General features: G+C 41.4%; 1 protein-coding gene and 1 long non-coding RNA gene across 8 annotated transcripts in view; one reads left to right on the top strand and one right to left on the bottom strand.

Moving 5' to 3' along the window:
* Nucleotides 1–11065, bottom strand: part of JPH1 (junctophilin 1) — an 82880-nt gene extending 71815 nt beyond the window's left edge. For all 7 annotated transcript variants that reach the window (XM_066180023.1, XM_066180029.1, XM_066180039.1 and 4 more), the window contains exons 1-2: nt 10572–11065; nt 3456–4212 (exon numbers count right to left, since the gene is read on the bottom strand). In XM_066180023.1, coding sequence (XP_066036120.1) covers nt 3456–4212; nt 10572–10950 — 1136 coding nt within the window. In that variant the 5' untranslated portion in view covers nt 10951–11065. The remainder of the gene's footprint in view (nt 1–3455; nt 4213–10571) is intronic.
* A 374-nt stretch (nt 11066–11439) lies between these two features.
* LOC136287354 (uncharacterized) lies at nt 11440–16007 on the top strand. The gene is made up of 2 exons (XR_010720141.1): nt 11440–11778; nt 12473–16007. It is a non-coding gene; the product is annotated as an uncharacterized lncRNA (long non-coding RNA).
* The last annotated feature ends 1516 nt before the right edge of the window (nt 16008–17523 follow it).

Below are 17523 nucleotides of genomic sequence, written 5' to 3'. Positions count from 1 at the left end.
CTTGGCTGAGTCAACACTTGGGGCTTTTTAATATCTCCCAAAAGTACATCTTTCAGCATTTAAAGCACTTCACATGTATAGAAAAGAATCAAACATTTCTGGAAAGTAGCTTCTCCTTTCAGACAGGAGGACGCCAAATAAGGTATATAAACCTGACTGCTTTTAGCGCAATGCGTTAAAGATGAATTTGAATTAATTACTCCCCATAAGAATGGTATTTTTAAAAAAGGCACCTTAAAAAAGTTTTGAAAAGGGAAGCATTGAACATATTTTTGAAGTTTCTCAAATTCCATGATTTTTATATTTATGCCAAAATATTTTTCCTTAAATACAGCTAGTAAAACTTTACTACACAATCAAATCTATTAAGCTGCACTGTAATTTGAAAAGAATTTTTATTCATTGCTAATTTCTAATCTGTTTTGAATACACATCTGTGTAGCAGAAGCTAGTAATTACTTCCCTGATACAGCAGCTTTTTATACATCACACAATGTTGCAATCTGCTGTCTTTTGAGAAATTCTGCTGTCATTTTCCAAACACCTTAGGACAAATGCCTCAAAACCACAAAAGTTATGTCAGGAGAGCCAATGTAAATTCAGGTTCAGAGAAGCACTATTTATCCCAATTTTTATATTTTTCTGTGTCTACAAAACTGCCACTTTAGACAAAGGAAGATTACACAGATTACTAAAGAGGACTTTTAGACATGAAAAGACATCAGGAATATAAAGCAAAACAGTGGTTGGTCTCATTGAAGACTGTTTGGACATCTGTCACAGGTCAAACTACCAGCCAAACCTGTCATGACCAGCAGGGAGCTATGATGAGGAGTATGGTCTGTTTCCATTTGGCTGAACAAACATTTTGGGAATAAACAATGCAGGAAGAATAGCATACAACTCCAAGCTGCATTGAAAAGGAAGGTATCTGGATGAGAGTAAGGATTTCTAGCTCTTTGCTTTGATGGTTTTTGGGGTGAAAAAAGGTCTATCTAATGAATTCTTCAACTAATGGAATGGAAACCTACAGCAAGCACACAGTTCTGGTGGTATCTGTCCAGTGTGAAACACAGAAGGCCATTGTGCAGTGAGGTTATGCCATATGGGCAGAACCACCTTTGTATTAAACATGAGAGGTATTACAGAAGGCACTACTCCTAGACTTTTTTGTGCACTAGTAATTGTTGGGAAACAGACAAGACCATCATCTTCACAGTCATCTAGGAAGACGTTGCAAGAATGCTACTGTCTAAAGAATTATTATATTATTAATATATAAGTTTGGTAAAAAATACAGTCACAAACCAGTACTGGTCATCAGGCTTCAGTGAGACAGAAGTACTTCCATCTTGAAACCATAACCAATCTGCTCAGCCTAGATTTTAACAACTATTTGACATGGAAGTTTTTTACTCAATGCCGCTCGAGAATCTATTCCAGATGATACGGCTACTGACCCTGCCAGTATGACAGATCCTTAGTTCACGAGTGCCCAACACCTTGCTCCCGCTGGTTGATACTCAAAACAACCCTTAAAACTTGAGAGATAAGAAAGGTCTTGCCATTCTTACTAGGGGAGTCCAACATGCCCTCAGAAGTGAAGTTAATATTATCTTCATGCCTGATATTGCCCAGCCTGGTGTCAGATCTCTTGGCCTTTGAATCAGTGCCAGTACAGTTGGTGCAGTGGCGACTAAAAAGAGAGAAGACCTGAATCTGCGATCTTGTTGTCTATCCTGGTAGTCATGGGAGTGTTTCAGAGAGATTTTTAGCTGAGAAACCAAAGGGAGAGATTGCCCTTGGTCACAGCTGCACTATACCCGAGTCCTTCTGCTGCATTTTCAAAAACGTATTTTCAAGAAATAAACATTGTTTTGATGAATTGTTCCAAAAGAAGCAATTTGAACTCTATCCTCCACCTAAAAATCCAAGGGAAGGAAAAGCAAACAAAACACTTCAGAGACATTTCTTGAAGAGGAAGTCCATATACCATGCCTTGGAACGTAATCGTTTCAGACAACAGCTTTTTAATAGCTTTATATAGACTCAAAGGGGTGACTCCCCCTTTCCAAACATCCCAGTGCCCCATTTAAAAAAAAAACCTAGGGTTTATCATGTACTGAATGAACATGAATGGGATCTAGTACTTTCCTAAAGTTAGGTATTACTGATCTGCTTTACTAATATGGTATACTGTCATACAATGCCTTACATGTATTTATAGAAGTAACTGAGTATAGTCTACCCTTTAGTTACTTACGTGACCAGTTCTCAGAAAGGTCCTTTAACAGTATGCTACATTCTTCACCTTAGTGTCTCAACTACTTCTTGCTGTGAGCATTTTATATATTCAAGCTCTCCCACTTATGCAGTTTTTGGCATTTTCTGTATTTCTTAAGGTTGTCAGGAAAAGGGTAGTCACTGGGGACATACTAGTGACCACACTAAATTAGGAATCAGTTGTTCAGCTTTAAGAATAATGTGACATCCTCTTTCTAAAATAGCATGAAGTTTTTCTTTCATGCACATTCTGAACTCTTTTATTTACTCAAAGCATATTTCAAGAAAAGTTTGCCTGAGGAAATAAACTAAAGCCATCAACAGAGAAACCACCTCAGAAACTTATTGGAAGGCAATAAAAATTAAATAGCTTTTAAAAGAGCTCTCAAACTTAAAATAAAAGAAGTTTAAATTGTCTATACTGATTTAATTTGTAACAATTCCATTTCAAGAATCTTTGTTTGGTTGTTGGTTAGGAGTTCAAAGTTAAAATGGCACTTTTCTCCACTACCAATACCCACACACTTCTCCCATCTCAAACACTTGGCAGAGGCACAGGGAGAAGCTGACCACCACTATTTGATGTGGTGGCCCTATGATCAGATGAGTTGAGGAGAAGCATGCTCCAAAATGGAAGAGTCCTCATACAGAACTCTTTTGGCAGATACTGCCCTGGCAACCAAATAACAGCCTCCAAGCACAACATCCTCGACCATTATTCTTACACTGTTCACACCACAATTTCTCAGAAAAAGATGCCTCTTGAGATGTCTATCGTCAAATGGGCAACTTCAGTGAGTTTCAGATGCTACCAAAAAAAATCAGCAATACAATAAGCATAAATGGAGCATGCTTATGGGAAAATATTCAAACTTTACCTCATATCCCCCAAATCATTCACTTCTTTCCTCACCAGTTTTTTTTTTTTTTTCCAAACAGGTTTAAAGGGATAATCCAGGAGCTCTTGAGAGAAAGCAGAAATGTACCAAGAATGGAAATGTACTTTTACAGTATATTATGGAACAAACACAAACTCTTTACTCAAATGAGCTCAAGTTCTAAGTTTCACATGCGTAATGCCACTGAAGTCAATGGAGCTACACACATGAAACTGAAAGGTGAGCAAGTGCTCACTAACACAAAGGTTTACAACCTTCTATTTGACAACTTACCTTGAGGTTGCAATTTCCACTTTGGTTCTTGCCATGGCAGCTGCTCGCTGTGCACCCTCTATTGCTCTATCCACCTTTTCTCTAGTTTTTGTGTTTCGTATTGGTATAAGTTGCTTTCTTATTCCACGGACCAAAATGTTATTTTTGTACTTTCCCTCTTCTTTGGTGCCATCTGGAAACATGGTACATCCATACCCATGCCTCCTGTTATTCAGCCACTCTCCTTCATATTTCATACCATTTGAACGCTCACTGATACCAAAACCGCTGCGCTTGTCATTCTTCCATTCACCCATGTAGGCTTCTGTAGTGGTAGCATCAACATGGTCTTCCAGAGGGCTATAATCACAGTCACCATCTCCAAAACTAATGGTAGAGTTGGCGTCACTAGAACTAATTCTGCTCATAGCAGCATCGCTCCTGACAGAGCTCCGTTTGCTAGATATCGATGACCTAGATTCAGATTTTCTAAGTTTTATACTACCAAGAAGGGATCCTCTTCTGAACAAGCCTCCTTTTTTCTTAATGCCCATGGCTTCTGCATCGCTGTGAAAATTGAGCACAAATCCTCCTCTTGTTCCAGCTGGACTGTCTGAAGTGACGTCATGCAGAACAGTGCCATTGCTCTGCTCACTTCGAAGCGACGCCAGAGATGTTCGGAGAGGTGAACGGATCACAGTGGCCATGCCATAGGGTACACTCTGACGTACACCATATCCATGTCTCATCCCTCCTGTCCACTGCCCCTGGTAGGTACCTTTTAAAGTAATAAGAAATTAAATTTAGGAAGCTGTAGAAGACCTAGCCCTCTCCATCCAATAAGCTACAGGCAACACTACATTGTCAGCTCTGATTTTGGTGAGATGCACACGATACAGAGAGATAAACTACTTCTGTTACTTGTTTTTTTTTATAAATTATTTTTCCACTTAGCAAATATTTCACTTTCACAGCTGATTCATTTTGGCCACTAAGACACAGTAACTATAATCACATGAACATTTTTAAAATGGATCTGTCCAAGGAAAAATACTTCAAGAGAAATTTCTAAAGCAGGACTCGGTCAACATATTTTAAGGTGGACTGATGGGAACGTGGCCAGCAGAAACAGACACACATTATACGCAGTCAGCTGAGGAGGGAGAGAGGGCTGGAGAGAAGGGAGAGAGCAGGACACTCACAGCTCTTGTGCCCAGCTGCTCACAGAAGGAGAAAGTAGGAAAAGTAACCATTCTGGTACTGTGGGTTTAAGGTGACTACAGACATCTCCTTGTCAGGAGCTATTTGACAATGCACTAGATTGCCTTCGGATGGGCTTTTGGATCCACTGTCATAAACCTCTATTGTAAAGTAAATCTTTTACATTTTTTTGTGTGGAGTTGAATGAAAGAACAAAATCTTAGGACTCCTTTCTCTTCACAAACTCTTCATGTCAACACTTTCTGGTATCCCCAGTACATAAACATGTACTGCATTCTGCATTATGTTGTGACAGAGAGATCAAAAGCATGAATTCTTTAGCCCTTTTTTTGCCTTTCATTTGTTCTGCAGTACATGAGAAAGGCAAGGCAGTTACACAATATTGCACAACATTCTAGCAAATATTTAATCATAACTACTCTTGTAGAAAGTTGCAAACAGCAATGTAAGGAGGAGTATTGTATACGATACGAAATGTCATGGACGTCCATGGAAAGCTGCACTGGAGCCAAACCCCACCTTTATTATACAGATTACTACATCAATTTTTTTTCTTATATTCTCAAAAGGCATTTTCATTTTGACACTTGCCAGTGCCTGCTCTCTGAAGGCCACTTCTACCCAAGGCTCCAAAGGAAGGTGGCAGGAATGCCATAACTAGCAAATAGAAGATACCCTGTTTTCTGATGTAATTTCACTCTAATTCCCATTGAACTCCTTTAAGCTCCTCAAAATGTAGCCACTCACCCCCCAGTGCTGTTTTTTTTTCTTAAAGCTACTTTAAATATTTTCACAGACGGATCAATAAACAATCTTTAATTTTTAAAATGTTGATCTACTTCAATTGGAACAGCTATCAACTATTTAGAGAACTAAGCATCAAGTGTCAAGTTTAGGGATTGACAAAATTTTTGTGAAAATATTTGTGAAGTATCTACAGTTGAAGACGTAGCTCCAAGATTCATTTGCTTTGAGATTCAATCCCTAACATATTTACATACTGTTTTGATTGTGTACCTGTCCAGCATCTATCAGGTACTGCCTTACTCTTTACCTCTTTTGCTAACTTACATTTCAGTGTTAACACAATTAAATTTGCTAAGTCTGTTTTCTTTATTATATAATACTAGATAGGTTCCAAAACGTAACTGTTTTGTGTTGGTAGAAAATTCTACCAAGTGGAAGGTTTTAACAGATGGCTGCTGACACAAACAAACAACTTTCTTAGTTTCTTTCTCCTTCTCTGTATCCTGGATACTTACTGCTGTACTGGTTGTAAGGGTGCTGAATCTAGGAACATGATTATTTTAAAAAACTCAGCATATGGGGAAGAACAAATAGAAGGATGAGCACAGAGCACTGGCATGACATGTTCTGTAAATACTGCAAATATACAGCCACATTCTAATTTTTTTTCTTTTATTAAACAGAAAATTCCCAGAAGTACATTAATATTTTATGAGCATAAATTACTTCATTTTGTCCCTAATTATTTCTGGGATCTATAACGATTTGCTGGAACTAAGAATCTGGCTACATACACTTATTGCTACATATTATAACCCCTTTAATGTTCTCCACTATTTAACTTAATTTTGAAATAATAAATCTAAGTCTAATTTTGATTATACCTCAGTATTAAATTAAAGCAGCATCTAATAATTATGGCTCTGCATGCTGCTTACAATGTCAGACTTCAAGCACAATCAACTTATTTCAGTACAGAATTTTAAAGACATATAAAAGGTCAGCCTGTTTTTCTTACTAATACTTCAATTAATAATAATGGAAAGCTCAAAAATACTTTATTTAAGACTTGTATTTTTCACTACTCTAGAAAGAAGGGAAGTGGTTGCTGCTACACGTAAGGGCATTAAAACAAAAACAATTATTGCACTGCTATCCACTTGTCCAATTTTTCTTTCTATTGAGGAAATAAAATCAATGCCAGCTTCTTCTAAAGACAAAATAGTAAAAAAAAACATTGGAAGATTCGTATTTATTTCATCTTTAAAAAGTATGAGATACTTAGGTTGAATTTTATGCAGCGCAGCAGGTAACTATTATCACTTCTATCATTACAAATCCAGTAATGGAAAGGTTTCTGATACTAATGCTAAAAAGCCAACTCATTTTTCTTGGCTTTTCTACTCACATTTCAAACGAAAAGTATTTTAATGACATATGGAGAGCAGTGTCCAGAATGTAGATACAAGAACCTTGTACAGTAATTTGACTATCTCACACTGCCTCACCTTATTCAATAAATTTTAGAAATGTTTAAACAAGCAACGCAAGGTATGTCAATATTGCACTATAATTAAATACAACAATGTATAAGACATGATGAAAAAGCTTTTCTCATATATGAAGAAAACTTACGCATTATTTACCTATCTCTCTAGATAGAGATAAATATGAATGATATATCAAAAAACACACCACATTCTTTTTCACCTTATACCACAGCTGACTGTTCAAAGCAGTTCCTCTAAAGGTCAATTATTAAAATTTGAATTATCACTGTAATTACCAATATAATTTAAGATTGTGTTTGACCATAAAATAATAACGTTGTTTGACACTAATTTTTCAACAGGTAGGCTTGCTATCCTCGGTAACTGAAGAAACATTCAGCCATAACTCCTGACCATCCATCTGGTGTTTAATTAGTTCTTTTAAAAAGGCGGTCATATTTTGAGCATGAGAGCTATTAGAGAGTATATCTTTTTCCTTTTCTTTTTGTTGGCAATTTGCTGTAAGATATAATTTCATAATCAGTTTCCTTAGTTACAGTGTGCCATCCCTTCTAAAACATCCTTGGCGCATCTTACAGCTGCAAATGTCATTGCCCACTTGCAGCTAAAATTTAAAACTATACTGTGAAAAAAAGGAGAGGCCAACGACCCATTTAACTACTCCACTTGCTCTTATCCTTTAGTCTATGGTTTAAAAATTTTGTTGTTACATCAAGATTTTTGCATGCTTTTCTGACTCAAATGTTAAATAAGCGTAGACCTAAAACGAAGACCTCTCAGAAATCAATGAACATATGTGACCTTTGCTCAGGGTGCTTTTGCCCCTGATCTCCCTCTGTGGAATGACAACATGCAATTGGTTTTTGCTGTTGTTGGAAGGGCCATAAATAACCAATTTAGACACACTGAAGTTTCAAATTAGGCCACAGTCCCTCCTCCAGCAGGTTTTGCATCTTCACACAGATTAATAAAACCTGGAGAGTTTAAAGGGGGCACAAAAATCCAGATTGCTGCAGGGGACAGACTGATAGGTCACTTGAAGGCCCACTGTAATCATATGCAATGTATGAAGTACCATGGTTTGTAATTCACAGCATTTTACCCAGAGATTTGACTGAGTGACAATTTTAAGCATCTAAACACAGCATGACATATATTACTCATATCACAAAAAGTTTTGTGTGCAAAAACTGACGAACCCTGTCAATGCTCATTTTCCTTTTCTCTTCTTCAATTATATCTCATAATACCACCAACACACTTTAAAGCAACGTACTGGGGATAGACTAAAAAAAAAAAACTAAACAGCTAGCAGCAAAGAGGCCTTGATTACAGTGAGTTTGAAAATAAATTAGCAATTGGCATAGTCTAAAGAGTTATTTCTCCACACTGGTACTCTCTGGTATTCATGAAGAGAGAGCTTTCCTGCAACTGTTTTAAATTATGTTAAAGATACATGTGTAAATCTGGTTTCCTTATAAACCCATTTCAGATGTGTTCTGGTGTGCGAATACATCTATTGTTCCCAGAGCATGAAAACAAAAACACATCTGCAAACATCTATGACGTACTGCTCTGCTTCATTCATGAGTACTTTCATTAAAATCAATGGGGCTTTACACCCTCTGTTCGTATGAACTGCAACATGCAAAAGACTGGAGTCATGACAACAGATCTCAGCTAACAGTGTGAACTGGATCCTTCACGTGTTGTTCCAAGTCTAAATATTGAGACAATTTACCTCCAATAACCAGTACTATATTAAGATTTTTTTTTTAAAGCCACAAGAAGCCTGAAGAAAAAAAGGATAAAAACAACTTTGAGAAAATAATTTCTAGAACATTTACTGGAATGGCAATTTACTTTCCCAGAAGGGGAGGGAGGGGGGGAAAAAAAAAAAAAAACAACCAAAAAAAAAGCGCCACTGCTTGTATTCAGCCAAAACACATTTCATAAAAACTGAAAAAATATATTGTGTGGTGAAAGTGAAATTGAAATTTTGTTCTCTTTCACACGTTGACTTTGTGGGGTTTTTTTTTTTGTTTGTTTGTTAGTTTTGTGGGGTTTTTTTTCTTTTTGTTTTAAATCCACAAACACATAGCTGCCTTTGAATATCAGAACTTTCCACACCAGGAAACAATTTTTGGACAGCTACAAATATCTCTAAATAAGGGGACAGAAGGGTACAAAACCCACTGCGGATTTCGTTGTCTGAAGGAACTGAATCCTACCAAATTGCTACATTTTGCATTTCGGAAAAGAAAAAACAGGAGCCCAACCGCAAATATCTCATCTTCCGCTTCATACAAAAAGACCCACTCTCCTAAAAGTTTGACCAGAGATGACCTGAAAAAATTCCTGAAAGAAACCAGCAGAAGTATCAGTTGAGAGCTGACACGTGGGTTAGTCCTTTAGTCACATCACGTGAACAGTACCTCTGATTTCGGTAAATTCTATTACTTGCCACTTAACTGAATACGCTGCTGAATGCTGAAGCAAGCAGCATTTCTGTAAAAAAATCCCAGCAACTCTCTAATCCTAAAACCGAGACCCGTTTTACCTCCTGTTACACAGCGCAAACCTGTTCCCTTGCTCCCAGCTGAAGAGCAACTCTGCAGAAGTTGCAGGTGGCACTTCCACCGAGGCCAAGGACATTACAGCAGCCGAGGCTGAATTAAAGAGTATCAGGCTTATTTATCGCGCAGAGCATGAAGCGACAGAGGTACAAGAACTGTAAGTGAGCACTCAAGTAAGCTCCAGTCCTCAGTGACCTCACTGAACCCTGCCTTCTTGACCGCCCCGACTTCAACCGAGGGCGGATCGCTGCGGCCCCTCCGCACGCCCACCGCGATCTCAGCCCTGGGTCATGGGTTCGGTGGCGGGGAAGGGTGTCAGAGGCAGGTCTTGTGCGACTGCACTGCACACCTCCTGCTTCGAGCAGGATGCTTGAAACTATCCCGAATTTTGATAAAACCCGGAGTTATTGTGTGAGGGTGGACCCAAGTTTCATTGATTTTACAGCGCAAGCTGCGTCCCCACTCCATTAGCTCCAGCCTCGCGTTTACAAGCCGAGCGCACAAAGCCATCCCTGCCTGCACATCAGCGCGATACAAGGGCTCCATTACAACAAGTTCTTGCCGTTCCCGCACCAACGCGGTGCGCAGGGGGCGAGGTGCCGGGGCTCGCCCGCCTCGCTCGCTCCCCGAGCCAGACGCGGCCGCCCGGCCATCGCTACCTCGGCCAGGGAGCCCATGAGCCGCCTCAGCGGAGAGAAAGGAAAGCTGTCTGCAGGCGGCCGTAATGCGGATTTCTACCAGCTGGCCGGGAGAAAGCGCTGAGCCCGGACAGCTCAGCGCGCTCGGAGCGCAGCCGGGGCCAGGCGGCTCCTCAGAGTGGGGCGGGGCGGGCGCCAGGCACCTGTGGCGCTCCCCGGCCGCCAGCGGGGCCTCGGGGGCGCCGAGAGAACGGCGCCGGGAAAGGCGCCCGGCCACGGGCAGGGGAAGAGCAGAGACCCCGGTGCGAGGGCGGCGGTGAGGGCGCGGGGGCGGGAGGAGGGGCCCTTCCCGCGGAGCGCCCACGCAGGCGCGCGCCCCCCCGCCCCCATCCCCGCCCGCCCCCCGGCGCCGCCGCGCGCGGGGCGCCCCCCGCCGGCGCCCACCTCCGTCCCCGTAGGTCTCCACGCCGTATCCGTCCTGCAGCCCGTTGCTCCAGGTGCCCTCGTAGCGGGCCGGCGTGCTGAGGCTCTGCCGCACCCCGTAGCGCCCCTTGAAACCGTGGGACCACTCGCCGCGGTACATCCACCTGCCCTTCGTCTCCACGCCCAGCCCGTGGCGCTTGCCCTGCGCCCAGTAGCCCAGGTAGGTGTTGCCGCTGGGCCAGGTGTAGCCGCCCGCCACCTCGAAACCGTGGGACCAGGAGCCGGCATACTCGCCCTGCCCCTTGGGCCCGGTGCAAATGCCGTGCCCGTGGGCTTTCCCGTCCTCCCAGCCGCCGCAGTAGGTGCCGCCATCGTCGAAGTCGAACCGGCCGCCCGTCATCCAGGGCAGCGGGGCGAGCGCGGCGCCGCCGCCGCCTCCCGCCCGCCTTCCGCTCCCTTTCCTGCTCCGCCTGCCCTGCCTTGCCTTCCCTTCCCGCCCGCCGCCCGACCGACAACCCCGGCGCTTCCCGCGACTGCGAGCGCTCCGCCGGCCGGCAGCCCGCGCCCAGCCCAGCCGCAGCCCCGCGGCGGCGAGCGGCACCCGCCCCCCGCTCCTCCCCGCCCGCCCCTCCGCTCCCGCCCGGGCCCGCCCCCGGTGTGGCCGCGCCGCTGCCGCGGGGCAGGTGCGCGCCCCTGGGGCGGGCTGGGGCTGCCGCTGCGGCCGCCGCGCCTGGGTGGGCTCGTGCCCCGGGAGCCGCCACCTTCGCCAGCCGGCTCCCGGGGAGCTCTCCGTGTGCCTTTTGCTCCCGGGAAAAGGAGCCCCCCGCTGGTCGGGGGCGCGCGCGGCCCGGGGCGGGGCGAGCCGGGAGCGCGCAAGCCGGGCCGGGGCCCCGCGGTGCCCGGGGGGCGGCGGTGGTTCCGTGCCCTGCCCTGTCGGCGCTGCCCGCCCCTCGGCTCCGGTGCAGGTTGCTGCTACACCTGCTAGCACCTGCAACAAGTAGGCAAAAAGAGAGGGCTTCCGAGTGCTACTTGTGGTTCTTAGTTTTGGTTTTGTTTCTGTGTCTGTGTGTGTGGTTGGTTTGTTTTTTTTCTTACTTGCCCTGAGCTAGAAGACGAGGTTTAAGCCGAAATGGTGCATGAAGAGCACAGCCGAGTTGTGTTTTGTGCCTTTTCCAGATTACGTGTGGAGCTCACCAAGTTCCACGGGTGGAGAAATACGGGGCAAAAAGTGAGTGTGGTCGAGGTTTTTCAGGGACAGCACTGCCGGGAACTTCATTAGTAGCCTTTTATTATGCCATCAGCTCCGCGGTCATCAGGCGACTGAAGAGCTCTAAATCCTGCCAAGTACTTCTTTGCCAGATATTTGATAATCAGATAAAAAAATTGTAAGGGCAAATGACTGGAGAAATATGTAAGTGTAGAAACTGCAGAGAGAATAGCAGGGAAGGCATTGAAATCTGCTGTCACAGTATTCTAGCTTTTTGTTTTTTCACGGTTACAGACCAGGATTGGAAAAAATATGAAAGAAAATGTTTCTCTTCAATGGGGATCTTGTTAGAAGTATGAATCATATTTATTAATCATGCGTTGTGGTACTATCTGGACACAGATTATTTGGAATACTGGAGAAATAACAATGGCTATGTTAGTAATGATGAATAGAAGCAGAAATAGAACTGCAAGTGGAAGATTTGAATTCAAAACATTAGATATTGAAACAGGCTTCAGAAATCTGTCAAACTCAGCCCAAACGTAAGCAGTTTTGTCTTAAACCTAAATGAAATTAAAGTATTCCACATACTAAACATACCCATGTAACTTGAATAAATTTTCAAACTTTGTGCTTCATGACACACTCTTACGTGTACGTTTTTATGCCACATTTATACAGTTTAGTGCCAAAGTATTTCTGCTCTTTCTAGGAGAGAGCTGGGTGCCATGACTGATACTGTTGTCTCCTGTCATCATAAGAAGTGTGTGCTTCAAAGCCTTCTTTCTGTGCCAGAAAGAGGATTTCTAGTTCAGCTTGAACTTGTGGAGGTAGAAGACCGCGCACACATTTGGACGCATACATACAAAGAGAAAAAGACACAGTCAAAGACTTGTGCCTTTTCATGAGAAGATAGAGAAGATTTCAGTGCCTCTGTGAACCCAGAAAATTCTGTTCCATAGTTTTGGAGTGTAGAAAATGAGACAAAAATGTTGTTTCTGTAGCACAGACATGCAGTCTTTCATGTATCATTGGACGAGGCTACGAAGTGTGCTGAAGTTAAAGGACTGAGACCTTCACTGCAATATTGTATTTTTGCAATGCTGTTATTGAGAATTGGGGGGAAGTCTGAAAATTTGCAGTGGATGGGATTGCTGAAGAATACTGCTGTAGTGCAATATTCTCTGAGTATTGCTCGAGCTTACTGGGTTTTATGCACTACATGTCTTGCATTTCTTCATCAGGGGAAAGATTGGAAACAATCGTGGTGACAACACACGTGCTTTGAGGAGTTTACTACTTTCACTCTTAAAATTTTTTCATGTTTTCTTTCTTCCGACAGAAGATAAAGCTCTGCCATGTTTGAACAGAGTTACAGAAGATTGAAACACTTTGTATGGTTATGGGGAACTACCTGCTGGAAGACAGCATGCATAATAGCTGATACTGGCGTACAATTAACTAGTCATTGACGTTGCCTGTTCATAACTGCATGCTGTTACATGAGCAGACTTTTTTGAAGTTGTCAGGATTGAACTGGAGCTGCTGAGCATTGGATGTGTCTGTTACGGGGCTACTGTTGCTTTGCACTGTGTTTCTGGGTGCTCTGTGCAGAAGTGAGGTGTAAAGCCAGAATTGCCTCGGACAACACTTCTGTGCCCTGTGGACAGCCAGAACACAACCAGAACGGAGGGGAGCAGAGGTGAGGTGTGAAAACGGGTTAGCAAATCCAAACAACTGCTGCTGCGACTCGGCAGAGGAAGAGGTGGGTCTGATGAGGGAATGGGAGATTCGCCCAGCTCCTCTGTAGATCTAAGCTGTTTCTTTGAAGGACCAGCTGTGTCCCTCTGCCCAATGGCCTATCCCATTTACACGGTTGTGCAAGTCCTTTGCCAAGCTGGGTATCACTTTTGGCTCGGTATTGGTGAATAACTGGGTTTGCTGTTGTAAAGACTTGGGTAATTGCACCCCTGATGTGTACTGTCACTTAGCGATGAATTGTTTATCCCTAAAGCTGTTGTACTGTCTCTTATGGTATCCCAGACCTATAGCTCATCGGGGCTGCCTTAAGTTCTTACATCTGTACAGTAGAAGATGTTGTAACATTGCAAAAATTAAATAGGCATCTGCCTATTAGTCCTGTGTTTTGCCCCCTTGATTTAAATTTTCCAAGTTTTAATACTAGATTAGCTGAACCAATTAGATCAGGTGGGCCAGAGATGAACAGTGAAAATTTCAGGAAGGAATAATTTTATTTTTCTTTTGTTATCACATGTGTGTCAGTGGGTCCTTTTTTAGTGACCTGCAAATGATGCTAAAATCAGTGGTAATTTTGCATGTGGTTGATATTTCCAGGTGTACTCATTTAAATGAGGAAATCAATTTAAATTAACTTGATGCTTGATGACAAGATGAATTAATCACTGCCAGCCTTCTCTTATTATACTTTCAGCAGGGGATAAATTTTAATAGATGTGAGAATAGAAGTACTTTGCAGAGAACTCTCAGCATCACTTAGCTAGGTCTTGATGTAAGAAGCCACAGGTGTCTCATTGCTGATGAGGTTGTAGATTTATTATTTGGATTTTTGGTTGTGCTTTCTTTTTTTGCTGAAAGATTTTGTATTCACAAATCTCACCTTTAGTTCACCACATCATGTTTGCTTCTGACCACGGTGTAAGTAATGCCCATTTTAACCTCTAGCATGTATGTGTTAAATACCTTAGATCCACAGATTTTTTTTCCTTTTGTTCTTCCCACAATTAAGTTAAAAATTATTCTACATCTCCATAGATGCAGGAAGTAAGCAGTTACAGGTATATGAATGAGTTTCTCTTTTGTCCAAAGTAAATGGAATTACTTCCACTAATTTTTTAATCTACATTACAAGAGTTCTTTTCTGAAATCTTTCATGCATGTAGCACCCAAAAAATACAAGGGCCGGGTGCAGTTTATTATTTACAAAAAAGTCATCACAGCACTAGGTCTGATGACACTATATGTATGCAAAACATGAGTGCCTGATGACACAGTATGTATGCAAAAACTGTGCTGCAGGGTTATATTTAAAAAGTCCTTGCTATAGGGGTGGTAGATGCAGCAGGTGAAGATAAACTAACTCCAGACATTTAATATTAACTGGATAAAAAACTGCTGAGTTTAAACTATTAGTCTATAGATATCTGATGCATGAATAAAAATTAGGCACATTTATTCTTACTCCTAAAAGCCTGATTCAGCAGGGAATTACTTTAAGTACTTTAGTAATCCCATTTACTTCAGTGGGACTACACATGAGCTTTAAATTAAACATCTGCAAGATATCTGTGCTCAAATACAGCAAAGCTCCAAAGACTGTTCTCAAGTGTTTGGCAGAATGGAGGCAGGATGTTTCACTGATGAGCTCCACGCCTCACACGTTGTATTGGAGGAGTTCACACACAGGACTGCTGTGTGGGAGGCAGAAATACAGAAGTAAAGGTAGTACAAAACACAAAGTGTAGAAATTTCAAAGGCAAGTAGGTCTTTTCTGGCTTCATAGGAACAGCCACTACTTTTATGCCAATTTTTGTGTCCAGAATCCATGTTAAAAGTTTTTAAACATAGCTCTGTATAGCTTTAACATAAATAGTTTTGTCTGACTTCTAGAACAGGAACATAACACTTTTTCCTTATACACTGTAGATCCACGTAAGTTAGTGTAAACACTGAAGCAGTAACTCTAGAGGATTTTTTTTTTTTTTTTCAAAAAACCTGCTATAATATTTGAGCAACACTGTGTTATGAATCTGCTCTCCTAGGTGTATCAGTGTCAGTTCTTGCAGTTGAAGCTGGGACCTAGCCAGTAAGACAGTATATTTAATTCCAGAGATATTGTGCTTACTCAGTGAATACAGTTATTATTTTCTTTGGAAAAGTGCTGATAAAGCTTATAAAAAAACAAAAATACAGATCCTCTTCTAACTTGAAAACAAGATGAGTATGTTCTGTACCCAGACTTCTATTTTCAGCATTGTTCCAAGCAGCTGAATTAGATTTGAAATAAAAATGCAGGTTTTTTTTTTTTTTAAGGAAATGCAGCATTTATGTTGAACACCTTTGTCTCTGAAGTGATTTTAACAGTAAAAGAACTGTCTATACAAATAAGTTGCATGTTTGTACATATCCAGTGTGGTGGAATGATTTTTTAAAATGTATAATTTATAATAGTGGAAGAAATATGATAAATTGTTCCTAGATCTTGCCAACATTTGGAGTTGTGTCATTGGTTGTTTTGGGGGTTTTTTTTAATATATCTACAGAACAAAACTGAGTGGATCACTATACCTTAATCCATTTACTTAGAAAAAATAACTAACTCCAAATGTGTTTTGTTTTATAACACTTGATTTGAAGAAAATAAGTGATTTAGAGTATCACTGATTACCCTAAATTAGCATTCAGATTATATAGGTGGAAGACATCTAGAAAATCAGATTTATCCCCAGTAATTTTTTTCCTAAATGGCGATAGGAATTGTGCAATTGCTGTAGTTCAAGTCTTGTTTCCTTGGGGAAGATGGGAAAGGTTTATGGATTTCCTCTTTGGAACAAATTCCCACTTCTGAAAATGGCTTGAATAGTTTTGCTTGAGCATTTTTCTTTAGCTTAAGGAGGCTCTGTGATGCCTTATTTTCCTGTAGACCTCATGATTGTCACAGTTGCTGTTGTCTGGACTTTATCTAATTATATTATGTTATTGGTTGCTAAAGTTTGATTTCAAATACAAACCATGCTATTTGGCTAATATTGTGTCATATTAAAGTAGCATAATTCTGTGTGACTCCCAAATTACATTATGCTTTTTACACTGGTACCAGAAATTGGAAGTGTGGTGATTCTGTTTTCCTCCACACAACAAGATGATGTGTAAAAACTCATCTTCTGTTTGTGATTTGCTGTTGTCCTAATCCTTTCCCATAGAATTTGGTTTAGATAGTTGCTTCCACTGTGCTTTAGTGAAGTTGAGTTTCACTTAGCACACTCTTTTTCCCTCCGCTTTGGGATTACGCTCCCAAGTTAAGTTAATTTTCAGTTTTAATTCCACATTGCAGTTCTTCACAAGTTTTTAACAGTTTCCACATTTGCATGTGCAATAACTGAACTCTTCCAAGATCAAAGTTATTCACAAAGGTATTGAATATTAAAGTATTTGGTACAGATTTAGCATTTCATACATCCTTTAGGCTTGGCACTTAATTATTAATAACCATTACCTAATATCTAAACACAATGTGTAGTCTTTTACAGCTTTACTTAGATCACATTTAACAAACATCAGCAGCTTTGCTGAAGTCAAAATACATAATATCTCTTTTAGGCTGAAGGCTGAAGCAGAAAAGCTTTTAGCACTTTGGTTTATCTCACTGGTGTGGCTGAAAGCTTTTTCTCCCCACTGAGCAGTGGCACAGCCCTTCCCTTTGCCATCCTCCTCCACCTCTAGGGCTGTCTCAGTTTCCTTTTCTGTTCTTAACTAAGACTCATTCTGTGATTTGGCCTTTCTGATTTTGCCCCTGCATACTTGCACTCTTCCCTAAAATTCATCCTTTTGTAATCTGACCTACTTTTTACTTGCGTATGCTTCCTTCTAGTGTTTCAGGATCCTTGAAGAGCTCTCAATTTAGTCAAGTTTATCTCATGATACTCATCTTATTTTCCCTTTTCATCGAAGTAGTTCATTTATGCCCTTCACACTATTTTCACATTATATTCACATTATATTTTC

This window comes from Chamaea fasciata, unplaced genomic scaffold (assembly GCF_029207755.1).
Source record: "Chamaea fasciata isolate MVZ Bird 193981 ecotype frontalis unplaced genomic scaffold, bChaFas1.0.hap1 SCAF_1, whole genome shotgun sequence".
In the NCBI taxonomy this organism is placed as follows: Eukaryota; Metazoa; Chordata; class Aves; order Passeriformes; family Sylviidae; genus Chamaea; species Chamaea fasciata.
This window is presented reverse-complemented; position numbering and strand designations above follow the sequence as displayed.